At 40.1% G+C, this 27,784-nt stretch overlaps 1 protein-coding gene across 2 annotated transcripts in view; it reads right to left on the reverse strand.

Annotated features, from left to right (window-relative positions):
• The window catches only part of cux2b (cut-like homeobox 2b), a 165,070-nt gene that overhangs the window by 7,403 nt on the left and 129,883 nt on the right, over positions 1-27,784 (reverse strand). For both annotated transcript variants that reach the window (XM_043247822.1, XM_043247821.1), the window contains exons 5-18: positions 19,488-19,619; positions 18,686-18,824; positions 17,764-17,840; positions 17,611-17,677; positions 10,994-11,042; positions 9,363-9,458; positions 8,951-9,148; positions 7,417-7,475; positions 7,289-7,337; positions 6,923-7,022; positions 5,376-6,020; positions 4,006-4,104; positions 2,143-2,951; positions 689-854 (exon numbers count right to left, since the gene is read on the reverse strand). In XM_043247822.1, the coding sequence (XP_043103757.1) occupies positions 689-854; positions 2,143-2,951; positions 4,006-4,104; positions 5,376-6,020; positions 6,923-7,022; positions 7,289-7,337; positions 7,417-7,475; positions 8,951-9,148; positions 9,363-9,458; positions 10,994-11,042; positions 17,611-17,677; positions 17,764-17,840; positions 18,686-18,824; positions 19,488-19,619 (2,685 nt within the window). The remainder of the gene's footprint in view (positions 1-688; positions 855-2,142; positions 2,952-4,005; positions 4,105-5,375; positions 6,021-6,922; positions 7,023-7,288; positions 7,338-7,416; positions 7,476-8,950; positions 9,149-9,362; positions 9,459-10,993; positions 11,043-17,610; positions 17,678-17,763; positions 17,841-18,685; positions 18,825-19,487; positions 19,620-27,784) is intronic.

Below are 27,784 nucleotides of genomic sequence, written 5' to 3' on the forward strand. Positions count from 1 at the left end.
AGATGATGACTGCTCCTGGCTGTGTGTGTGTGTGTGTCTGTGATGACTGACCCTGGCTGTGTGTGTGTGTGTGTGTGTGTGTGCTGTGATGACTGACCCTGGCTGTGTGTGTGTGTGTGTGTGTGTGTGATGTGATGACTGACCCTGGCTGTGTGTGTGTGTGTGTGATGACTGACCCTGGCTGTGTGTGTGTGTGTGTCTGTGATGACTGACCCTGGCTGTGTGTGTGTGTGTGTGTGTGTGTGTCTGTGATGACTGCTTCTGGCTGTGTGTGTGTGTGTGTGATGACTGACCCTGGCTGTGTGTGTGTGTCTGTGATGACTGACTCTGGCTGTCTGTGTGTGTGTGTGTGTGTGTGTGTGTCTGTGATGGCCCTGACCCTGGCTGTGTGTGTGTGTGTGTGTGTCTGTGATGACTGCTTCTGGCTGTGTGTGTGTGTGTGTCTGTGATGACTGACCCTGGCTGTGTGTGTGTGTGTGTGTGTGTCTGTGATGACTGCTTCTGGCTGTGTGTGTGTGTGTCTGTGATGACTGACTCTGGCTGTCTGTGTGTGTGTGTGTGTGTGTGTGTGTGTGTGTGTGTCTGTGTCTGTGTGTCTGTGTGTGTGTGTGTGTGTGTGTGTGTGTGTGTGTGTGTGTCTGTGTGTCTCTGTGTGTGTGTGTGTGTGTGTGTGTGTGTGATGACTGACCCTGGCTGAGGCTGTGGTTGGGCAGCTGGTTGAGTCCGTGTCCCAGCTGATCCAGCAGCCAGAGCTGCATGCGTATGAACGGCTCACGTCCCTTCTGAGTGAGCTTACTCCAGGGTTTAGGTCTGGATAACATGTCGCTCACGCTGCCCTGAGACAACCCCAACACCTGCCAGAAACACACACAAAGCAGGACACGGTCAAATAAGTCTTAACTAGCAACGTTCATCATCAAACAGACACACCACTGTTTAAAATCAGCTGTCACTGGACATGTATTTATTGACCACTAGATGGCAGCAAAAACCAACCCAGGAACATTTATAACGTTAGAAAAGATTTCTATATCAAATAAATGCTGTTCTTTTAATCTTTACATTCAAGAATGCAGATAAAAATGAAGTTTCCACAAAAAATATTTATCAGCATAACTGTGTTCAACATTGATAGTAATCATAATTGTTTCTAGAGCAGCAAAGCAGCTTATTAGAATGATTTCTGAAGGATCATGTAACACTGAAGACTGGAGAAATGATGCTGAATTTTGCACAAAATTTAAGACAGGAATATCACTACATTGCTAGTTTGCTATTATATTAGATGCAAAGATGAATCATTCACAATAAGACCAGAAGCATGCATTAAGAAAATAAATATGGTTTTGACATATGCTGACATTTTGTGTGCATCAGATACCAAAACAGATTTATGCCATTTCCAGACAATAACACTTGTGCCAGATTTTTGTGAGAAAAAAAAATGTTTCATGCACTGATTCCTTTGATCTCAACTCATTACAGGAAAACTTCCTCTCCAGCTGTGCTGTCTCAGGACACACAAACAGGGTAATCATCATTGATTAAAACCTTACAGAAAAGATTTTTGTTACTTTAAAAAATAAATAAAATAAAATAAATGTTAACTGAAATATGACATAATACAATGTATAAAATGTTATGTGTTCATTAAACGTCAGCATATTTCTCCCTAAAAGTGCTATAATAATAACAAAAAATAAATAAGAATAAACCCTGAAAAATAACCCATAAACAGCTAATAGTAAAAACTAAATAATTACCTTAAAAAAATCTAAAAACATATATATATATATATATATATATATATATATATATATATATATATATATATAAATAAAAAAGTTAATATTTTAATTATAAAAGATGTGCTGCATTCTAAAGAAGCTTTTATATGCAAATGTATCCGGTGTATAAGCTCAAACGATTAAAAACTATTTCAATAAGAGAAGAAAACAGTGAATTTTATGGACATATTCTTTCTTATGTTATGGTATGCATTTTTAGGCATTTTTATGTTAATTAAATGTTAAATATTGAATCAAATCATTGCACTGATCATGTTGCCTCGGAATAAAAACATTTGGTAAGTGACTGAACTTTATTAACGTTAGCAAATGAACATGAAGTCCTGAAGCCCACCTTCTCTCCGAAGATCCTCTGGCAGATCCCGTTCTTGGCCAGTTTCTCCTTCACCTGCCGGGTGAGCTCGAGGGTGTCCACCTCGCGGTACATGTACATCTCGTACTGCTCCGGGGTCAGCGGCGGGACGGTGGGCTTCAGGGTCCGGGGGATGTATGTGGGGTAGTACGACACCCGTCCTCCTCCGCAGGGCGGCTCTCCGCTGACCGACGCGTCCGGCTCCAGCTTGATCTCCAGCGGCCGCCCCAGCACGGGCTCGTCCTCGGGGGCGGACGCATCCTCGCCGTTCACGGGACAGTCTCCGTTCTCCATCCGCGGCCAGGGCCGAGGCATGGACGCATGTCCCGTGGACGAAGAAGAGGAGAGCGACGGAGACACGGAGGTGAAGGGGTGAGCGGTGCCGCCCAGGTTCATCACGACCGCCCCGCGCTCCGAGGACCAGTGCTGGTCGAAATACGCCCCGGCCTCGCCGATCTCAGACTTCACCTTGCGGATGATGTTTTGGACGAAGGCGGCGGGGGACAGGACGCTCAGGGGCGTCTGAGGGCTGCCGGACGGGTTGGACAGACCCTCTTCCTGTTTGATGAAGGGCGGCGTGGGCGGAGGCTGGGTCTTGGAGGGGTCCTGCAGGGCGAGGCGCTCGCTGGAGGACGCCCGGCCGCACACCTCCATCTCCAGCAGGGCCTGCTGCTGAGCCTGCATCTCTCGACGGGCCTGCTCCAGGATGCTCTTGATGGTTTCGTCCGAATTGCTGCTTCCTCCGGAGCTGTTACGACCCGACGAGCAACCCAGAGACGACTTGCAATCCCCTGCTCCACAGCACGAGAACTAGTTTAGACTTCTTAAAAAGACTTACCACAGCATCCAAACTACGTGGAGACAATTAACGATCAATTTTTACATAAATTGTTTATTTTAAGTACATTCATATTTTGTGTTCGATAATACAATAATAGAATAAATATTTAATTATTATAAAATGAATTATTATATTAGCCAAACTAGCACTAGCACGTGTAGACGAAGAATTATTTATTAAAATAATTATAACAAAATTATTTTAATATTACAATATTTAAAATATAATATTAAAATAATTAAAATCTTAAAATAAGCAGAATACATGTATATTTAATAGTAAAATGTAATTAATATAAATAATTTGAATCTGATAATAAAAAATACATTTAAAATGTAATATACAAATATTTACAATATTACAATATTAAAATAATTACATTGTATTAATATTTGTATTTGATAAAATTACTTAGAAATAATAGACAATTATTTAAATTGATTTATTACCAATTAAATAGAGCAGGCGTACATTTTGCTACTGAATTAGTAGTATATTGTCTGAAACTATATTTACATTTTTATTTTTTTATCTATATTTTGTTTTTTGTATCTCAACATGCTTCAATAACTTTACCAAAGAAGCAAACCTGCATAGCTCAGTAAGATGCATTTTTTTTTTAGAGAACATAAATGTTTTTCGTGCTTGATTTTATTAACTTAAACGTAATTTATTTGAGTATATACCTCACTAGATCTTATAGCCAGGTTTAAATATACATTTACACACACATTTATGTTGAGACAAATGCATTTAATTCAGGATATACCGTTTAGTCACACATTTTGGTTCCTCAAATTTCTTTGCATTTTTATGATTTTTAGGTTTTTTTTGTAGTGAAGTAAGTAATTTTGGACAAAAAGCAGATTATTCCAACACACGCCAGGCATCCCGTTATGCAAAACAATCCTGCAACAGTCACGTAGAACAGATCAAAGTGCGCTTCGCTACTGCTGTGTTGTTGTGTAGGTAACTGCCTGTGGATTTGGTGTCTTTGTACCCACCTCTCTGTGACTGGATCTCCTTCTTGGCCTGCTCCAGAATGTTCTTGATGGCATCATCTGACCCAGTTTCAGGAGTTCGGATGCGAGGAGTGATGCTCCCTGTCGGAGAGAGAGGAGGTGAGGTGAGTGGGCCGGCTGATCAGAGAGCAGCTCCAAAGCCTCGCGTTTGATTGCCAGATCAATGGCCGCCTTTGAGAAGCTGGCATCAAGTGAGGGTGCGCTAACACGTGAACGCTTTACTTTCAGAGCATCACAACAAACGCAGGCTTCGGGAGGGAGCGCGGAAGAAACGCTTGTACAGGAAACCGGACTGCTTCTCTCTGGGGGTCTGAAGCGCTTCGGTGGGGTTTAGCGAGATGAGACGTCTTCAGGATAACGGATCGGTTAAAGACATGAAACACGAGCCGGTTCACTTTTTATAACGTGAGGTCAGATCAGAAAGAAATAATATCAGGTGTGATCTCGCATTAAACCCATATTATTAATAAATATCATTAATTATTATTTCATTTCAAGTATTCATATATGTATCACAGTATTATTGTATTTACTGTAACTCAAAATTATCCCTCACTCTGAAATGATCTGACGCTTAATATACTGCACTAAAAATATATATGCAAATGAATCAAATTTATGCAACAAAATCAGCCATATATTGGCTTTAGTTACATTATTTAAATATAATTTATTTCATATATTCAAAAATATTATAGATAATATTTTAGAAAAATGTATTTCAATTTTTTTGTAAATGAAGTATTTCTTTTTATTATTACTTTTAATTATACATTTACATAATATATACAAATATTTTATTATTTAATAATTTTACTATTTTACATAAAATACAAATTATTATTAAAATTATTAAAATATATACACATTTTTTTATTGAATAATAAATAAAAACAGAAAAACTTAACTATAGATAGACGATAGAAATAGATAGATAGACAGACAGACAGATAGATAGTTATAGACAGACGATAGATAGATGGATAGACAGATGGATAGATAGATAGATAGATAGATAGACAGATGATAGATAGATAGATAGATAGATAGATAGATAGATAGATAGACAGATAGATAGACAGATGATAGATAGATAGATTGATAGATAGACAGATGGATAGATAGACAGATGGATAGATAGATAGATTGATAGACAGACGACAGATAGATAGATAGACAGATGGATAGATAGATAGATAGATAGATAGATAGATAGATAGATAGACAGATGGATAGATAGATAGATAGATAGATAGATAGATAGATAGATATGAATAGAAATATGAATTGAGGGTGTCTTAATAATTTTTGTTTTGTGTGTGTGTGTATATATAGTTAAATGATCCACTAACCTCGCTGGCGAACCTGGATGGTGCGTAACGCTAGGATGTTCTGCTCATCCGACAGGAACTGCTTCATTTTGATGAAAGGCTCTTTGCCCTTGACGGTGAGCTTCCTCCAGGGTTTGGGTCGAGCCAGGATCTCACTGACCGAGCCCTGAGAGAGGCCCAGCACGTAGTGACCGAACACACGCTGACCGATGTTGTGTTTCAGCAGCTGCTCTTTGACCTGAAAGGCGATTTCTGCCGTGTCCAACTGGTCGTCGTCTCCTCCGCCCGAACTTCCGCTCTCCGATTGGTCGCTTGGCATGCCCGTCTCCATGGCGACGGGCATTGAGGCGTTCTGATTGGCTGACATGAGGGCCGCTTTGGCGGCGTAGAGGGCGGTGGGGAACGCCATGATGGAGCTGCCGTCTTTCTTAAAAAGCGGAGACAGGAGCTGCTTCTGCAGGAGCTGATCTCCGGGAAGCTTCTCGCCCGAGAAGGGCGACACTGAGAAGGGGCGGGGCAGTTCGTGGATGGAGGAAGGCGTGTCCGTGTTGGGTGGTCCTGGGCTGGAGGAACGGCGGCCATCTATGGGCAAAGTTCCTGGAGGAGAGGAATACGACCCCGCCGGGCGACTCACGTCCTTACTGGAGTCCTCAGAGTGACCCTCATCTTAGATAGAGAGAGAAAAGACTTGAGAAAACGCATAAATATTACTCTAAAATTTGACACGATGAGCCATATTAAATTAATGAGCCATTATTAAACTTGTGTAATAGATACTTAATAAAGTTAAAATAAAACATTAAATACTTATTTACACAGATTAACATTATTAAATTAGGTTTAACATTATTAGCTATAGTACTTAAAAATAATAAAAATATACATGTTTTATTTTAATATGAATTCATTTGATTTTAAAATAATAATTAGATTTACTGAATTATTAGTAAAATCGAAAAACTATTACAATTAAGTTTTTATTTTTAATAAACATACATACATATATATATATATATATATAAATATCTATATATGTGTATGTTTATATATTTTTATATATATATACACACACACACACACATACATATATATATATATATATATATATATATATATATATATATATATATATATATATACATACACATACATACACACACACATACAGTTTTATTATTATTATGCAACATCTTATCACATATGTTGCTGTATTTCTCTTAAAATACTGTGGCATTACCATGGTGTGATGATGTCAAAATGTTTCTACCATAGTATTCATATATTTAAATTTTTTTATGTATATATGCATTTTTATTTTTATTTTATGTGTGCGTATGTATGTCTATATGATTTCTATTCTATATTACAATTCATAATCATTTAAGTTTTATTTATTTTACTACAAGTTAAAACTCAGTGAAAAGGAGAAACGCAGCTTTGCCGCAGTTTTTTTTTCCCAGCTAATCATTTATTTCACCTAACAAAAATATTTTTTCATAGTTTCAGTTTACCGTGTTAGTTTATTGTATTTGTAAGACGGAAGGGAAAACATCCGTGAACGCGCTTACCGCTGTTGTGTAACACTCTGACTTTATCCACAAGATATTTGTGAGAGGGCAGAAAGGCGTCTTTGTCCAGCAGCAGAGCCTCAGTGGTTTTGGCCGATTCCTGCACACACACACACACACACACACACACACACACACACACACACACCACGGGGCAGTTAAACCCTGGTGATCGATGCACATCTACATTATGGATGACGCTAGTGAGGCGTTCACACGGATCGCTGTGGTGTTTCCTCATTGACAGATGCAGGCAACTGTTTTTTTGCGGAGAACTTATTTGTCTTTTATTTGAGAGGGTTCGTAACCGTACGTCAATATAACGCAGGACCGTTGCACAACCCTTACGGCTCTTGCTTCACTCACCTGGGATGAACTCCCGTTGGCTGATGCCAGTTTCATGGCTTTCAGGATGCTGCAGGAGACATGATGATGTGTTAACATCGCCGTCATCTTACTTCACCTTTATAGCACGAGTCGCAGCAAAACCTCACCTGAGTTCTGTTTTGATCTCTTCATAATCCACCTGGGACTGTAGTTTGGCCTCCAGGGTCTGTGAAGATGTCATGGGTCATCATTACAGTCCAGAAAGACAAGAGATGGAAAAGTACGACTGATTTGTTCGGTTTCTTATAAAAACAAAAGCATGCTTTTAACTAACACTACTATTCAAAAGTTTGGAGTTGGTAAGATTTAATGTTTTAGAAAGATGTCTCTTCTGCTCACCAAGCATGCATTTATTTGATCAAAGATGCAGTAAAATCACCAATATTGTGAAACATTTTTTAATTTTTAAATTAATGTTTTCTATTGGAATATGTTAAAAACTGTAATTTATTTCTGTGATCAAAGTTGAATTTTCAGCATCATATCTCCAGTCTTTAGTGTCACGTGATCCTTCAGAAATCATACTAATATGCTGATTTACTGATCAAGAAATATTTCTCATTTTTATCAGAACAGTTGCAGTGCTTTATATTTTTGTGTAATCTGTCATTTAATTATTTTTTTATTTTAAATGATTGTTTAACGAGTAGACAGTTAAAAAGAACAGCATTTACTTGAAATAGAAATATTTTGTAACAATTGAAATGTAAAATGTGTTAAATGGAGCTGAGAAAACCATGCATGTATGCAAATGTAAATATCTTATTAGCAACTGGATGCATATTAAAATCAACCAAGAATATATGAAAATTTGTATGTGTGTGCCAACAAACCTGCAGCCGTCATTATAGAGTTACACAGAAACTCTACACATAAAAAGTAAGTTTATACTTTTAAAGTATAATATCCTGACCTCATTTTGGCCACCTTTTAATCTTTAATCGCATTCTGCACACACATATTTTACTAAACCACATTAACTCCCAAAAATGCATTTACAGAAATTCTATGCAGTGCGTCCGGAGCTGACCCGAACAACTAGTTGTTAATTAACTATTTGAACGTGCATTAGAAATATGCTTTCGTCTGTATGCGAGGTGTAAGAAAATAACAGAAAAAAGGCCTAAGTTAGCACATTTTGACACAGGATTAGCTGTGCCCTGCAAAGTGTCAGCGTTGCCAGATCTTCTTAGAATACAAACAAAAACAAACGAAAAAGGACAAGCACAAAAAAATGCGTAAAAATATATCCACGATAGACCACTTTAACTCCATAAAGCGCCTATCTTTTTGAGATAAGACCAAACAGCAAACCTAAAAGCGCTTCAAATATGAGGACATGGCAACACTAACACTAAAAGACAGCGCTTTCAACATTTAAGAATTGAAAAAAAAATCTTAAATCACGAAGGATTTTCTAGATTTTCTTGTTTTCAGAAAAAAACCTGTCAAAAATAAGCAAGTTCTGTTTAAAAGAAGAAAAATAATCTGCCAATGGGCTAAGCAAAACAATCTTGTTTTCTGTTTGAAATAAGACTATTTTCCTTATTCCTGCAAAATAATCTCAGCTGTTTGCTTTTGCTTGCTATGGTCACAAATGCTGGAAACTTGAAGTGCATACAAGGCCATTACGGCTCTCACCTCTATGGCTTCTGACTTATAGGCCAGCTGCCGCTCCAGCTCTGCGATCTGATTGGCCGAGGAGTCCTGGACTTCCTGTAAGGTGAACTGGAGTCTCTGGACGTTCTCGAGCAGTCGCAGGATCTCTCTGTCCTTGGAGAACAGCACCGCCTCCAGCCGGGACAGCGAGGTCTCGTCTCGCTCCTCGCGCTCTCTCTCCTGAGACGGCAAATGAAAGCAGATCAGTCTTTTTCAACTTCAAAATCCGCTCCTGCTCGCTGGCTTCCTGTAATCACAGAGCCTCAAAGAGCCACTAATGAGGTTCCAGTGGTGTGGGAGCAACTGATCGTGTCCTCCCACTGCAGATTGGACGTGTTAAGGTGGCAATTTGTGGTCGCCCTGGCTTTCATCTGAAAGAGAGAGCGTTCCTTACCTCCTTGGGTCGCTCCTCTGATGGGCCGGTCCCTTTAGAAGTGCTGGCGAGCTGCTCCCTCAGCTTCTCCACCTCCCTCTGGGCCAGATCCGCTCTCTGCCATCAAACACACAAGTTTGGAAAACTTCGGCGCGTGCAGCGAGCCCGAAAATATTTAGACGCTATACTCGATCCTGTATTAAAACTTGCTTTGAAACGCACGTTTCTTAGGCTTTCTAGAAGCTTAGAACCGCTCCACAGCTGTCGACTGATTGATAAACACAGGTTTTCGCATGCATTTGTTCGTTAAACGCGAGTGTGAAATCTGATCGTCGGGAACTTGTTCATCTCTCAGTCAGCGTTGTATTATATTGAATTATGTGTTTTGAAACTACAGAAACTACTAAGCATTTAAATATCATCTTACTAGGACGTATAAATCTCTCCCTCTGTATATACATTAGTTGTGGTTTTAGTTATTTTAGTATCAGGAACTAGCTGAAATGATATTAGCTTTTGAAATATTTTATTAACATTTATTTATTTATTTTTTTAATTGAGTTTAAATTGCACTCTTACTGTATACTTTTTTTTTCTTTAAATATTTGATTTTATTTTATTAATTTTTGTTAAAAGTTTTACTAATTTAGTGATGCGATTTTGCCATTTTTTATTATTTTCTTCAATTTTGTTTTCACATGTCGGTATAAACTAAATTCAAATTTCTTTTTTTCAGTTAATATTTATTTTATTACATTTCCTTTAAATGTCAGTAATTTTAGTTAACTATAAAAACCACGGTGTCATAGGCGTTAACTTTTATTGAAGACAGAATGTTTTTTGCATTTTTCTAAGATTTTTACTAATTTTTACTAAAGGTTTTTTTGGACTTATTTTACTTGAACTAAACTAAAATGACAAACAGGTTACACAGTAAAAGTTAATAAAAAGTACTAAATATTTTTAGATTTGATTCAAGGTTTTTTTAGTTTTTTAGTTACCTGTAACAAACCGTAGACTATTTGGTTTGAGGACAGCATGCATACCGGGGAAGGCAGTTGCAGCATCAATACAAATCAGGGCCAAACGTTCCCAGAGATCCAGAATCAAATGAACAATCAGGCCGAACGGAGCAAGAACGCCCTCGAAAGCCCAATCAGAGGAGATTTACAGGTGCCGTGAAACATCCGCAGGTAAAACAGCGAGAGCGGGCGTTCTGCTGAGGCGCGTGTTTACTTGCAGGCACTTTCTTCTCAAACTGTTTACCTGCTCTGTCACACTCGGCCTGCTAATTAATGACTCATTTTCGAATCATTTATCTAAGAGCTGCTGGCGAAGGGAGAAAAAGCAAATCACAGTGGAAAAAAAGGAAGCAATCAGCGCAATGAGGTAACTAACAGCCCTCCTCGTTCGCCACGTCGCTCTCGTCTCTCAGCATCCATCTCTCTCTCTCCTGTCCTCCGCCGCTCGCACGGCACCATGGGAAAGAGCGCCGGCTAATCACGGCCTGCGAGAGCGAGGGCGAGGAGGCTGGTGGGGGAGGAAGAGGGGCTGCAGGGGCGTCTAATTAAACTCAAAGCTTGATTACGAAGGTGATTATCTTGGCGACGCGGCGTCTCAATCAGAGGCTGAGAGGAGGGCACCGCACTCACCTGGTTGGCCTTCTCCAGGTTCGCCATTAGCGCGCCCATCTCCTCCGCTCTGGAAGACACAAACCTCACGTTAAACATCACGTTTGATGCTTGCATGCAATTACACGCAGATTCATGCTGCTGAGAAAATGCAGAGTGTCTGGTTGGAAAGTTGCTCTGAAATGAGTTCGCCGAGCGACGCACGGGATTCAGTAACAATAAATGTAGCGTTTAAACAAGTAGTTTACTACATTAACTTGGCTAACTTCAACCTGCATTGATATTAGCTAGTTAGCATACCCTTGATGCAGTCATTGTATTATTTATATTTAAATATTTTTGCTACTTGAAATTAAACAAATGTAAAAAAATAATACAAAAAGAAATAAACTATATATATATATATATATATATATATATATATATATATACACACACACACACACATTTATATACACACACACATAAATACATATATACACAAATATATATATACACATATGTATATATATATATATATATATATATATATATATATATATATATATATATATATATATATATATATATATATATACACACACAATAATTTAAATAAAAACTATTAAAAATATTAAAAACTACAATAGTGTATCTTGTATAACGTGTAATAATGATGTTTTAGTGTAAATTAATATTCGATTACTTGTAGTTAAAAGAAAAAACTATATACAATGTGCAATATAACAATTATACAATACTAGGTTATGTACATATTTTAATTATACATTTTATATTATTACATTACATACACGTTTGAACTTTTTTTTGTTTTCATAAAATGCATACTTTTCTAAAAATGTGTTTAAACACTTGAACACTGAGGTCTAACCAATCCTAAACATACAGACCACAGTAAGAGAGATTTCCTGCTTGATTTTTAGCGACACGACTGAAAGAAAAGACTTCAGTGAGTCATTAATGAATCCAGTAAAAGTTCACCATGTGAATCATCAGACTGATTCGAAGCGCTACCTTCCAGCTAGTTGTAATGCATGCTTTTTCAGAAAGAGGTTTCTTTCAGCATCGGTGAATTTCAGGAAACGCTTTTGTTGGATGAGAACATTCCACGCAGCTAAATGCGTTGGTATTTACAGAAACAATACAGAAAACCTCCGAATGCAAAGGATAAGCTACTCCAGTATTTACACACAAATCTGCCTAAAAAGTGTCCTTTTCTCCAGAGAAACCTTGTAAAGCACAAACAGAAGGAATAAATAAATGAACACAAGTTCAGAAGTTCTTAAGGGAGTCACTGAAGTCAGTAAAATGCAAGGTTTGCTGTCATTAGAGTCGAGTGAGTCATATCTTATCTAGCGCTGCGTTCCGCATCATCGTATCCCAACATGCCCACACACACGCGCTCGGCACAATCAGAGAACTCTCATTTGAATAGCGTCTCGGGGAGATTATTCATAAGGTTTGTTTGAAGTTCAACAGTTTCCTCTCAGCCATCAGGGAGTTGATTTTCAAAAGGTGGAGAGGCAGCGGAATAAAGAGCAGTGAAAGATTGATTAAACATGCGAGTCTCTGAGGTTGCGCTAAACAAAGATACCTTCTCAATTAGACGAGATTCGCTTTAAGAGCACAATCAGAGAAATTTAGTCTGAGGAGAGGACCGTTCAGAGCCCTCGCCAGCTACGCGGGCCTTTGAGTCGAGATCGCGAGCGCAATCGGAGCAAGAACCACGACGTCCTCAATGAAATCTATCAGAGCCGGACCTGACGTACTTGTGGTGTACTCTAGAAACATCTGAGAGAGCACCGAGTCGACCAAAAAGTGAAGCCTTGCCACTCTTGATGGATAATGTAAACTTTGAGACCTTATTTGAAACTAATAGAGTGACAAATGACTCATATTAACTCTTATTTCTTCTTATTTCTATGTTGTTTCCTAATCTAGTTGCCATAATATAATGCTCTCAACTGTGATAGTTCATTTTTTTAAGTAAATGAAGTAAAAATCAAAAAATAAATAAATTATACATATTTAAAATACATAATTTGTGACTCTACCTTAAACATTAAGACCAACTGTATACGTGTCGCCTCAAAATATTAATAAACTAATTAATTATATATCATATATTTGCCAAACAGTACTTTTAAAAAAATGTGCAATTCTTCTTATTTCTATGTTGTTTCCTAATCTAGTTTCTAGTCTGTTAATCCTGGCATTTATTAATATAAATAGTGTTGGTTTTTGGAGTAAAACTTCCTGTTTAAGTCGTATCAACAAAAAACGTAAATGTTAATATAAGTGTATGAAACTGTACAGTGTGTGAGTTGCCATATGCCATAATATAATGCTCTCAACTGTGACAAAAAATCTGCATAGTTCATTTATTTATTATTAAAAGAAAATAAAATAAAATAATAAAAAGTAATAATAAAAAAGAAATAAATTACATATATTTAAAATACATAATTTGTGACTCAACCTTAAACATTAAGACCAACTGTGTACATGTAGCCTGAAAATATTAATTAATTATATATATCATATATTGTACCTAACATGTTTTGCTTTGTTTTCATATTTATATTTACATTTTTATTATGTAAAACTTTATTTTTGCCAAACAGTACTTTTAAAAATGTGCATTTCTTCTTATTTAAAAGTTGTTTCCTAATGTAGTTTCTAGTCTGTTAATCCTGGCATTGATTAATATAAATAGTGCTGGTTTTTGGAGTAAAACTTCCTGTTTCAGCGAAAAACATAAATGTTAATATAAGTGTATGAAACTGTACAGTGTGTGAGTTGCCATATGCCATAATATAATGCTCTCAACTGTGACAAAAAATCTGCATAGTTAATTTTTTTTAGAAGTAATAAAGTAATAATTAAAAAAAAAAAAAAAAATAAATTATATATATATATATATATATATATATATATATTGTCACCAAGCCAGCAGAGGGAGCCCTGACCTCTGGGTGATCTGCATTCACTCCCTCTGCGACAACTTCCTGTCCCAGGACTATAAATACTGCAGCAAGCCACTCAACTGCAGGTTGCATTGTTTCGCCTGTCTCATAGTTAGATCGTTCGTGGATTATAGTTTCTGGTTTTGACCCTGTCTGTTCTCTGATTCTCTGATCGTTTGCCGCCTGACCTGACCTTCTGCCTGTCTCTGGATTTCGTTATTGCCTCGCCTCCTATATATCTGTTAGCCCTGTTTGACGCCTGCCTGTTATGACCATGCCTTTGTTTAATAAAAGCCTGCACATGGATCCGCACGCCTCAGACCGCTCATTCGTGACAGAATGCAACCTCGCACCAGGATCCAGCGGCTTTTCACCTGATCCATGGCCAGGTAGGACTCTCGCTAGACGCTTATTGGCCCTCAAGCAAGGTACCCGATCAATTGAGGATTATACTCAAGAGTTTTTGGACATGGCTTACCTCTCTGACATACCGGACTGTTTATTGATTGAGTTGTATCATGAGGAGTACATCAGCCGCTCAAATCAAAACTTGTTCGCGAGGGTCCACGTGAGTCGCTTGCTCAGTTTATTGAGTTTGGTTTAGTGACTGTGGGGTCAGCTTTTACGTTGGGTGTTGAGGAGGAGAAGGACAACACATCGACTCCAGTAATGGCCACCTTCCCGAGCCGCTGCCCAAGATGGCGCCTTCCCGAGCCGCTGCCCAAGATGGCCGCCTTCCCGAGCCGCTGCCCAAGATGGCCGCCTTCCCGAGCCGCTGCCCAAGATGGCGCCGCCTTCCCGAGCCGCTTCACAAGATGGCGCCGCCTTCCCAGAGCCGCTTCACAAGATGGCCGCCGCCTGCCCAGAGCCGCTTCCCAAGATGGATGCCGCCTGCCCAGAGCCGCTTCCCAAGATGGATGCCGCCTGCCCAGAGCCGCTTCCCAAGATGGATGCCGCCTGCCCAGAGCCGCTTCCCAAGATGGATGCCGCCTGCCCAGAGCCGCTTCCCAAGATGGATGCCGCCTGCCCAGAGCCGCTTCCCAAGATGGATGCCGCCTGCCCAGAGCCGCTTCCCAAGATGGATGCCGCCTGCCCAGAGCCGCTTCCCAAGATGGATGCCGCCTGCCCAGAGCCGCTTCCCAAGATGGATGCCGCCTGCCCAGAGCCGCTTCCCAAGATGGATGCCGCCTGCCCAGAGCCGCTTCCCAAGATGGATGCCGCCTGCCCAGCGCCGCTTCCCAAGATGGATGCCGCCTGCCCAGCGCCGCTTCCCAAGATGGATGCCGCCTGCCCAGCGCCGCTTCCCAAGATGGCTGCCGCCTGCCCAGCGCCGCTTCCCAAGATGGCTGCCGCCTGCCCAGCGCCGCTTCCCAAGATGGCTGCCGCCTGCCCAGAGCCGCTTCCCAAGATGGCTGCCGCCTGCCCAGAGCCGCTTCCCAAGATGGCTGCCGCCTGCCCAGAGCCGCTTCCCAAGATGGCTGCCGCCTGCCCAGCGCCGCTTCCCAAGATGGCTGCCGCCTGCCCAGCAAAGCCTCCAGTGCCCGCGCCTCGTGCAAAGCCTCCAGTGCCCGCGCCTCGTGCAAAGCCTCCAGTGCCCGCGCCTCGTGCAAAGCCTCCAGTGCCCGCGCCTCGTGCAAAGCCTCCAGTGCCCGCGCCTGCGTGTAAAGCCTCCAGTGCCCGCGCCCGTGCAAAGCCTCCAGTGCCCGCGCCTGCGTGCAAAGCCTCCAGTGCCCGCGCCTCGTGCAAAGCCTCCAGTGCCCGCGCCTGCGTGCAAAGCCTCCAGTGCCCGCGCCTCGTGCAAAGCCTCCAGTGCCCGGCGCCTCGTGCAAAGCCTCCAGTGCCCGCGCCTGCGTGCAAAGCCTCCAGTGCCCGCGCCTGCGTGCAAAGCCTCCAGTGCCCGCGCCTCGTGCAAAGCCTCCAGTGCCCGCGCCTCGTGCAAAGCCTCAAGTTATCCCACCCTCCCACCCTTGCTACACGTCAACAATGGATCCCAGCAGCCCCTGCACTCATCCTCCACCCTCCACCTGGAGCTCGCCACGGGTCTGCCAGTCTCCATCGCCGCCGTGGGTGAAGGATCCTCGCTTCACCGTCCCGCCTCTGAGTCCCAGACTCCACCCCGGCTTGTAGACCCGCCGGCTTCCCTTAGGCTCCTAGCTCCCTCCTCTCTACCGTGCTCTGTCATTCCACCAGCTTCACCAGGCTCCATCGTCTCTCCGGCTACGCCTTGGTCGGTCGTCGACCATCCGTCGCCTAAGGATTCCACTCCTCCAGCTTCGCCTCGTCCCTCCATCCCTCCGGCTCTGTCAGGCTCCTCCCTTCCCCGGCTCCACCTCAGTCCTCTGTCGCTCTGGCTCCACCGCGTCCTTCTCGCCCCCGTCTCTCGCATCAGTCGCCGAAGCCTGCGGTATCGCCAAGGACCTCCAGCGCCGCTGTGTCACCCTGGCTCTTCGGCTCTCCGCTTCAGTCTCCCGACCACCTGCTCCGCCGCGCCGTCGGTCGGCTCCATGGGGTTGATGGCCGCTACCTCTCCATGGCTCCTCCTCCGTCGGCTCCACCACTGACCTTCATGGCTGGGCTCTGGATCGCCTCCCGCTCCAGTCTCCTCCCGTCTTCTCCCTGGCTCCTCCCTCCGTCTCTTCCACCCTGGACTCCGTTTGCTGACTCCTCCCGGAACCCCTCCCAAGCTCCCAGTTTTGTTTTATTTTGTTTGTTTTGTGGAGCGCCAGGAGTCGCTCCTAGGAGGGGGGCTATGTCACCAAGCCAGCAGAGGGAGCCCTGACCTCTGGGTGATCTGCATTCACTCCCTCTGCGACAACTTCCTGTCCCAGGACTATAAATACTGCAGCAAGCCACTCAACTGCAGGTTGCATTGTTTCGCCTGTCTCATAGTTAGATCGTTCGTGGATTATAGTTTCTGGTTTTGACCCTGTCTGTTCTCTGAGTCTCTGATCGTTTGCCGCCTGACCTGACCTTCTGCCTGTCTCTGGATTTCGTTATTGCCTCGCCTCCTATATATCTGTTAGCCCTGTTTGACGCCTGCCTGTTATGACCATGCCTTTGTTTAATAAAAGCCTGCACATGGATCCATACGCCTCAGACCGCTCATTCGTGATATATATATATATATATATATATATATAAAAATATAAAAATACATAATTTGTGACTCAACCTTAAACATTAAGACCAACCGTGTATATGTAGCCTCAAAATAATAATAAATTAATGAATTGTACATCATATATTGTACATATCATGTTTGGCTTTGTTTTCATATTTATATTTACATTTTATGTAAAACTTTATTTTGAAATAACAGAAAATAATATTAAATAATTATTGCTGATATGCACAACTCACTGAACTAACCACGCAAATAAAGTAAAAAATTATTATTATAAATATATTATAAAATTTACTATAATTTAAATACAATTCAGCCATGCTGGGGGAAAAAAACGAACAGCTACAGGAACAGTTCAGTCTGCTTTAAGCGTTTTTGAGGGATTTTTGGACACTTATTGTATCAAAAGACGCTCTGTTTCTGTTGTTTGCAATGACAAATCAAACATGTAGCTTGAGATGAAATCAGAGAAACAGGAAATGAACATCAGAGAATACAAAAACAAATATCAGTCAGCATTGCATGGCCAGAGTGAATAAGTGTCTTACTTTTCCGCCATTTCTTTGTCGTATTTACACCTCAGTTCCTGCAGCTCCGTTCGGGCCGAGTTGAGCGCTGTGACACAGAGAAACGGCTGCCATTATTGACCTCTGACCTCATATCAAGCCTCGGATGACCTCACTGTTTGATACGGATCTTACATGACTGAAGCGCTTTGATCCGGTCCTCAGCCTGGCCCAGTCTGACAGGCAGCGAAACGTCTGATTCATGTTCCTCCCTGTGGAAACGGGGAGACGGCAGAGAGATCAGAACAGGAAGTGACTGAAACCCCGCTGAGAAATTAGGAAGCCCTTGAATAGATCTCTAGAAAGCCAGAGATGATTTTTGCTAAGCGTCTTATTCAGAGATGAACCTAGCACACCACAGTATGTAACAAAAGCAAAATCTGAAGTATGCAACGGAGTACAGAGTGTGAGACGGGGTATCCCACAATGCAATGCACGCACAAATAATCAACATACACATCATACAGAGTTCTTAACACAAAACTGTGAAGATAACTAAATAAAAACTAATTATTCTTTTATGATTCAAATAAAATATATATATATATATATTTGATAAAATATATGTGATAAAAAAACAACACACACACACACACACACACACACACACACACATAATTATTCAACCATTTCAGTATTTAATTTAATAAAAAGGCTATATATATATATATATATATATATATATATATATATATTCTATAAGCCTTATGAAATTAAATAATGAAATTCAAAAGACAATACACATCACATACAATATATATAATTTTTAACTACAAAAATTTGATTAAAGCAGTGGATAAAAATACAAATATACACATATATACGTATGTAATTATATATATATATATATATATATATATATATATATATATATATATATATATAATTATATACATATATACACATATATACATACACACACACATTATATATATACATATATACACATATACACACACACAAACACGCAAACACATATATATATGTAATACATATGTTTTTTAATAGAAATAATTAGCCACAGAGTTTTGTGAGGAATCTCCCGGGGGTCACGCACCCTTCCTGTGGGTCCTGGTGATTGTGGAGCGGGGCGTCTCCATCCTGGCCGTTCTGTGTGCTGTTTGGAGTCATCATGTGGGCCGGCTGTGACGACGCCTCCCCCGTCTCCACGGATACAGGCCCCTCCTCTGTGTGTTCTAAACACAATTAAATTACATCGCAACAAGTCTTTTACACTTTTTCTTTGGAAGAACGAGTGGAACCGAACAGTGCTTCAATTCAGCAAGAATGCATTTAAATTGGTCAAATTGTAATTTTCGACAAATATTCAGATTTCCAATAAATTATGCAATTTTAACAGTCCTAAAAAATGCGTCTCGGTTTAAAGCAGCACAAAGGTTTTACAAAACTGATAATACCACAAAATATGAAAATCAGCATTTTAGAGTGACAGACTCGATTTAATTTTTATCTATAGCTGTTTTGGTGGATAAAATGATTGAAAATGGTGGTTCACTGATTTAAATATTTATTTATTCTTTAAATGCTAATTATTTTTTAGTTCGTTTAGGGTAAGGTTGTATGTTATGGTTAGTCTGTTTTTTGGTTTTTTCATGATTATGATGATTTACATCAGAAGCCGATCAAAAGTCTCCAGTTTAATTAAGTTAAAAAAATTAATTTATGGATTATAGGAATATGTTTTATGAGAAAATACGACTGTGCACATTCTATTTGAAAGATTTAAAGATGAAACAATGATATTACTATGTGAGCGAAGAGCTTCTGAACGGTTGTTTTCGGCGTAGAGAACGATGTGTGTGTGTGTGTGTGTGTGTGTGTGTGTTTGAGACTCTGACCTGCTTTATCAAGGCACTCCAGGTGTTTTCTCCAGTGCTCTGAGATTTCTGTGACCAGAGCGTCACCGTCAGGAGCCGAACGCTGAAGTTCTGCCAGACGCTCCTGAGTGGCCTGCAGCAGCGGAGCCGGATCTGTACACACACACACACACACACACACACACCGAGATACAAAGCCACATTAGTGCACAGTCACATTTCAGAAAACTCAGCAAAATTCTGTGGGCAAAAAAGGTCAGTTGTCAATAGACCTCAGGTTAGACGTGATATTGAATTTAACCGGGATGGAGAAAAAAAAATGTTGTGAGGGACAGACTTGTATTCTTCACAACACCGCACAATGAAAAAAGGCCTTAGATCACGTCATTTTCATAACTCACAACGTAAACCGCTCTACGGAGCTTCTTCCCGAAAGACGTTTCATCAGCTGAACAATCAGTACGTTGTTGAAAACAGTTCAATCCATTGAACGCACTGTACTTCAGTCCCTCACAGCCTCACTTTCATTCCCGTCAATATCAAGCATGGCGTTACCTTGCCTAAGGTCAATAACGTAGCAATTCATGAAGCGCTTCTCGCACAGAAATCACTTCCAAAATAAGCAGCCTTCTGGTCAGCGTGGCCAACGTGTGCAACCAACTTTTTTGTCCTATTTTTATTGGACTAGAGCGATGGTAAATGTGAGCACACCTTTTCACGTTCTACAGTTAGCATTTTAACTAATACAATTCTAGAAAAAACTATTATTATGAAATTGCTAGTAACAATATTATTACTCATTATTAGTCAAATCAAGCCGACTTTATTTATATAGCGCTTTTAACAATACAGATCGCCTCAAAGCACTTTACAGAATTAAATAAGGTGTCAGTAATGACAACATTTTAAAATGATTCATTAAAATTATTAAAATGAACACAATTTTAAGTTAAAAGTGTTTCATTGACGTAATTGTCCAGCTCATTTTAATAATAAATCAGCATTATTACTCCTAATTATTATTAATAAAAATTATAAAATAAATAATGTAATTGAATTAACTATTTAAAGTAACTCTAAAAAGCCTAATTCCTATTTAATTATTAATCCTATTTTATTTAACATTGTTAACCCTTTACATCTACCATTAGCTAACATGATTTAAGTGCATTAATCGACGAAGAAATAAATTATTATATTATATTTCTTAATTTTTTGTTACTTCGCAGTAACTCGGGACCATTAAATAATATTAACGCTTTAATAATGCATTAGTAAGTGTGGAGACCGACAGGGAAAAGCATTTTTATTCTTAGTTAATGTTCATTTCATGTAAACAACTGGTGGTTTATCGCAGCGCATTACCAAAACATCATTCCCCACATCAGAGCCAATCAAAATATTCCCTCCATAACAGGCCCGTATCGCTAAAAACCACCAACCTCAGCTGCTTAACTTCCTCCCAAATACTTATCTAGACAAATCCAACAAAGTAGAAGAGGATAAAAAGTCACCCAAAAAAAAAGAAATAGTGTATATATATATATATATATATAAAAAGGTGAGATTCTTTAGCACAACAGAGGAGCTGTTTTGCAATGCATGTGTCTCAGCGAGGGGCCCATGGGGCCAACTAGGAGGCTGTTTCTGCGCTAACAAGTCTCCTCTGGATCATTTGATCATTTAAATTATTATGCCAGGAATCCTCAGGAGGCGACTCGGCTCTCCACATCACAGGGCTGTTTTTAATCTTCCGTCTTCCCTTTCTTCCCCTGAAAAAGTTGAGCGCGGCGCGGCTCAGAGAGGAGCCGTGCTCCCGTTGTGTACCTGGCAAAGGAGGTGACTCCCCGAGTCAGAGAGGCTCATGGGAGCGCGGCTGACGCAGGGAGGGGAGTCTTTCACAACTCGAAAAAACGAGGGAAATCGCTTCTTTTTTCCCCCACTTCGTCCCGTGCCGGCTTTCATCCCGCGCGACAGGGGTCCCGATCCGCTCGCAAGCTTCTCAAGCTCACGCAGATCTGGTTCGGACCCGAGGTATCGGGTTTTTTCGTCCCTTCCGAATCGGGGTCAGACGGGAAGGCCGCGAGGGCGAGAGAGTATTTAATAAATCAGGATGTAAAAAACAGCCGGCGAGACTTTAAAGCCGCAGAGCGCATGCACGTGTGCTCTTTGTTACAAAAGCACAGTGGATATTGCGTCAGTCACTTGGGACGCTGCTTTTAAGAGTAGTATAACTCCTTTTACACAAAGACGACGGCTTAAATCAGCGCATCAACTCCTTTATCGCTTTCTTTTAAGTTCTAATGATCAAACCCTTCAGGCTTTATTCTCCAACGCAAGCCGCGGTTCTCCTCAATCAGACGCTGGGAGTCAAACTCTGCAAACTAGATGCGTTTGCGAGGCGGCAGAAATCACATTATGGAAGTCGCTGTAGATATTAAAGTGTGTGTTTGCGCGTCTGAATGATGTCTGGATGCATCTGGATTAATCTGAAGCGGGAGCTGATCAAACCACAGACATATTGCATGTGGCTTCTGCTTAATTCCCAGGGAAAGAAACCAATAACACCGTATCAAAAGAAGCATTTTTTTTCTGCACATGCACTAAAGCAATATGCCATTTTTATTTATTTATTTGTCTTGGTGCCATAAGCTGTACAGTGTTTTTGGACACACAGACTTTTGTAGCATTGAATATTTTTTTACATACACCATTAAACTGAAGATATTTATGTCATGCTATTCAGATGAACATAAAAAACATGGTATTTTTTACAAATATGTACACATTGTACTGACTGAATGTCATTATTTTAAATCACCAAAGAATTATCTTATACCATTGTAACGCTATAGTGCTTTTTTTGGTAAAAGATGGAAAGTTTTATAGTTTTATAGCTCATACACACACACACACACTGCTGCTTAAAAGTTTGAGATCAGTAGGATTTCTTAACACACAGACAAAACAGTACTATTATGAAATATCATTTCAATTTAAAATAACAGTTTCTAATCTTAATATACTTCAAAACATAATATATTCCTGTGATGAAAAGGCGCTTTTTTGTACCATTACTTCAGTTTTCAGCGTCACATGATCCTTCGAAAATCATTCCAACAAACTGATTCATAATCGACGGAAAGTTGTGCCGCTTAATAAACTCTTTACGGTAACCATTTCATTGAGTGGAAATAAACTGTACATAGCCTATCGTATATGCCTTAAATGAATAACACCATCTACTGCATCTACCGGCGTCAACAAAATAAAAGACTTCGGTTAATCAGTTATGGTCTGGCGTTAATTTGTTTGCGATGTTGCTGCATTACTAAAATAACCGTCACATTCATTCCTCCCAATTTGCGTGGCGCTGTAAAGTTTATTCGTGTTGATTACGGAGGCTATTAGAGAGTGTCAAACACATTCTATCAAATCAGACGCAATCATTCCCTGATTAAATTAAGCGTTAATGGCAGGTAAAGGAGGACGAGTCTCGTTCGGGCTCAGAGCTGGGTTTGGACATCACAGACCGCCGATTAGCTTTAATGAATCTGTCCTTTTACCGTCCGTGTAAATACACTGCTCGTTTTTTCATTTCTCCATAACTTCATTACACCTGATTGGATGTTTGCCTCCGGGTCATGTTCACTAATACCAGCAAACCCCCCTTTACCGACGTTATAAATCATAACCACAAAAAAAAAAAAAAAAAGAAACAATCAATTTCCAACGCGAGTACAGAACGTTAATGAGGGAATGAAGCGGTCGGGGAATGTTTGATAGTGTGCGACTCCACACGTTACTGCATGCTGCATGCGCGCGGAGCTCCTTCATCGACGTGCACCATTCAAAACGAAGGCCCCAGAAGCCGCTGCGCCGTTTTCGGTTTCCCAGAGAACCTTTCAGCGGCAAGTTGCATTTTGTCTTGAGCCTGAAGAACATTTTACTAAGCTAAAGGGTTTTTTTTCCTCTATGAAGAACCTTTTGTGGAATGGAAATGAAGGCTCTTCGTAGTGCGGCATGTTACCGACACACCAAGATCACATGATCAGTTTATTATCCAAAACCCCAAAACACTAATCACTTAGATGTATGTGTAACACTTGAGTAACACGCCTGTATTATACATTATAAGGGTATTCTTAAGGCATTATAAAGAGTTTTATAATATGTTGTACCATCTCATGAATGTTCATAAGAACAGTTTTAATGTGTCATAATTTTTCGTTATAGCTTTTATTAGTACGATCATTTATAACAACATCTTAAGTTACAATGGATTATATTTCTCAATGCATTATAACTAAATGATAAATGTTCATGAGATGTTACAACAAGGTTGTTTGTAATGCATTATTGCATACATTATAATGCCTTAAGAAGACACTTATGTATATTAAATAGGCTTCATAGAAAGTGTTATAAAAACTGTTTTCAACATTGATAAATCACAAGTGCTTCCTGAACAGCATTGAAAATGCTTTGCGAAGGACCGCGTGACACCGAAGACTGGAGAAACGATGCAGAAAATTCAGATTTGTTCACAGAAATAAATTGCATTTTACAACATCATCAAATAGAAAACAGCAATGTATAACATTTCACAATATTACGGCTTTACTGTACAAACAAAGGCAGCCCTGTTGAGCAGAAGAGGCTTCTTTCAAAAATACTGAAAGCTCTTACCAAGCCCAAACCTTTAAAAAACGACCGTAAATGCATTACTGAGATCTAGTTTGGATTTGGCTAAACTTTTTTTTTGACCGTTTGCGTCTCATTGCGGTGATGGACTGTGGATGGGGTTGATTCGAACAGCTCCCATTTTGATCTTATTTTCTCAACCGTGTTCTGCAACGGCCCAGCTATTCGTCTTCTGCTTTCTGCTCTAATTAAAATGCTTTTCATGCAGGTTTGTCTCCGGCTCGCACCTGATAAAACAACGGCCTAAACTCCCGGTGCATGACGCAACGCCCCCCAAACTCACCATCCAACAAAAGCGCGATCGATTCCTCTCCTCCGGCCTAAAAACGAGACGCAGAAAGCAAGTTAAAGCGTTCGGCGGCGGGCGAGCGGGTGGCGCGGTGTGCCAACGTGAGCAGGTGTGTCAGGGCGGTCTGTCTTGGCCCTGTCAGCGCTACACCGTCATTAGCCAGCGCGGGCGCAGCGGGGAGCAGCACGCGTCTCTCTGGGCCCTCTGTAATTACGCTCTGACATAATTAACCCAGCAAGCCCATTAGCCTAGCGCCGACTGCAAAAAAAGCTTCGCTATAATTATTTGTTGTGTGCATGCTAATGAGACCAGCTGTGCGCCCATCGTACAACACGAACAAATTAATTTACAAGGCTGCGCTTCAAGGGGTTTTTTTTTTTTCCTTGCACCTCTCAAATACACACTCAGAAAGCACAGCGTCTTTTTTTGGGGGGCTATCGAGTGGATGCTCAAAGTTCAGACCCGTCTCTTGTCAGTTGAGTTATCCGAGCGCGTCTCCCACAAATCAATGACAACAAGGCAACTTTGTATATATGCTGTAAACAAATAAGTGGCATTTTACTCCGAGTGCATATTTTAAATATTGCACTGGAGTCTCAATAAAGATTTCATCACTGGTCGGATTAACGTGAACAATGCTTCTCTGGGCTTGGTTTTATCTATGAGAGAAAGCTGAAAGCAGCGATGGGTAAGTTACTCAAAAAAAGTAATCCACTACTTCTTTAAAACTGTAATTTGATTACATCACTTAATGCTGCATTTAAAAAGTAATAAGAGGACTAATTACTACTTTCAAGTTTCCTTTTCGAGTTATGAAAATTAAAAACGCACTACAAAGTGAAAGTCGCAGTTCTTTCATTAATTTAACACTGACTGAAAAATGACATAAACGTTATTTGCAGCGAACACGCTCTCCAAATGAACGAAAGAGACGAGCTTGAAGTCCGTCATGTAAAAAAAACGCAAAATTTTATTCCGCTTCATATTTTTAACGCTGCGTTTGTAACTGAAATCAAAATGTAACTCATCACATCCCTGCGTTACCAGGAAAAGTAATTAATACTGTGTGCCACGTTATACCCAGATATCTTCATTATCTCAGACGTTCTTCTGATTTCAGCAGAGATGGGAATGTCTCAAGCTGTGCTCAGACACCAAAGCCTGCGCAGACATCTCAATACAAACTTAGTTCTTTTTGAATTTGATGAGAAGAGGATTAAGTTATTAATTTGAGTCATTTGAGAGATAAATTAAATACAAAAACAACGATCATTCAAAAGTCTATTCGATTTATGTATTAAATTGCTCACCAAGGCTGCATTTACCTGCTTAACGATACAGTAAAAATGAATGCAATTTAAAATAAGTGTTTTCTATTTCAATATATTATCAAATCGAATTTATTCAGAGCTGAACGTTCAGCTCTTTCCTCATTGTTTTTATTGTCACGTGACATTCTAATATGTTGATTCGATCCGTTCTGATTCTTAACGTCGATAACATTTTCGCGATTCGCGTTATGAACAGGAAGTTCAAAAGAGCATTTACTGTAAATGTGATTCTTATGCAACATTGAAAATGACTATAATGTCACTTTTGATCGGTTTAAAATTCTATTCTGACCCCGATCCTAGTCTATCTATCCATCTATCCATCTGATAGCTAACAGTGGCATAGTGTATATATCGCGCATTATTATGAAATGATTATCTGATACAATCGCGCAGCATATTTCAACATTTTTGCACAAGCACGAGAACACTGTGACCTGATCTTAAATGTTCCATGAAAAACATCATTGAAACTTAAATTCCTCTCATTTTAACATTCAACAGTCTTTGCCCTTGATACTCGAGCGGTAATAATAAATGCTTTTGTAAAAGCCTTGATGAAGAAAGTAATAAAGCGAGAACGAGGTAAAGAGAGAGATGCGTCTCTTCCTCCGACTGCGTGCGCTGAAAGACAAACTTGCCTCTCAAAGCCTTTTTGTTTTAGTGGCGTTGTGAAGGACACAGTCGGACAAACATCAATAAGAATCAGCTGTGAAGTGCGCTTGAAAGCGGCGCAGAGGCGCAGCTGCGTGCGGCTTCGCTGGAGACGAGTGATCTCAATAAAAGATGAAGGATACAAACAAGAGGGAAGCCAACGGATGGGGCGAGAGAGGCCAAGCATTTGTGTTAACTCTGGAATATTAACCGAAGGCCACCAGGATGATTTCAGGAGGTGTTGGTGACGTCTGGGCGCCGCGCGGATCTGACACGAGTCACGAGGAACAAGTGATTAAGAGGCAGCCACATGCAATCTGTGAGAGAGAACATGTCTTAACGTCACTGCATTACAAATCAAATATCGGGGCGAGTGTCACGGATCTTTGAGAGGCACATGCACACATTTTGTCTCGTTTTAACGAGAAATTAAATCAAACGGCATGCACAATTTCAACCTTCGGCTTGAGAAAACCTGAATTCAGCTGCTGCTCAAAAATTACGATTCCGTAATAACAAGGGAAGATATTTCGAAGAAATGTGTTTTGGGTCACCATTAACATGCATGGTATTTTTTTGGTATAAAGTTTCTTCAAAACATCTTCCTTTGTGTTCGACGGAACAAAGAAACTCATACAGGTTTGAAACTACTTGAGGTCGAGTAAATTATTTTTTGGGTGAACTGTTTCTTTAAGTGTTTTAAGTATGGCAAAAAAAAATTAACTGGGCATCATTTAACAAATTAAGTTGAAATTTGTTAAACGATTTGCATTCAATTCAGAATCGAAACCAAAAACGAATCATTCACAGACTAGAAGCTTCATTTCCAAATCTGACTCAGCTGTTCGTAACGGTTCAACGTTTCATTGACTCGCTGAACCGAGAACCTTCTGCTGTTAATGAATTTTATTATTGCTTAAATGCAAATTGCAACTTAATCCTAAATGGTTTCATTTTTATGAGCTGAATCATGACTAACAAACCGAACTGGGACACGTAAAATTATAATAAGAGCCCTTATTAATAAAACCTAATCAAAAAGTAAACATCATTATGTGCTTACCTATGGCTTTACTGGAGAGTTTTATAGCACAGATGAATTTTAGAATCAGAATCTGCTTTGATGAATCGATTCTTAAAATAAAACTCTAAACATATTCTCTAAAAAAAACAAATAGTAATATATGACATGAGTGTACTTTAAAGATTTGTTTTTATTATTATTACTTATGTTTTAAGGATTCATTTTATTTTTACTGGGATAAATCACACTTGTTTAAATTCAATATAAAAATCTATATATTCACCAAAAAACAAATCATTCAATTTGATGTTCAGGT

The sequence above is a fragment of the Puntigrus tetrazona genome, chromosome 8, assembly GCF_018831695.1.
Source record: "Puntigrus tetrazona isolate hp1 chromosome 8, ASM1883169v1, whole genome shotgun sequence".
In the NCBI taxonomy this organism is placed as follows: domain Eukaryota; kingdom Metazoa; phylum Chordata; class Actinopteri; order Cypriniformes; family Cyprinidae; genus Puntigrus; species Puntigrus tetrazona.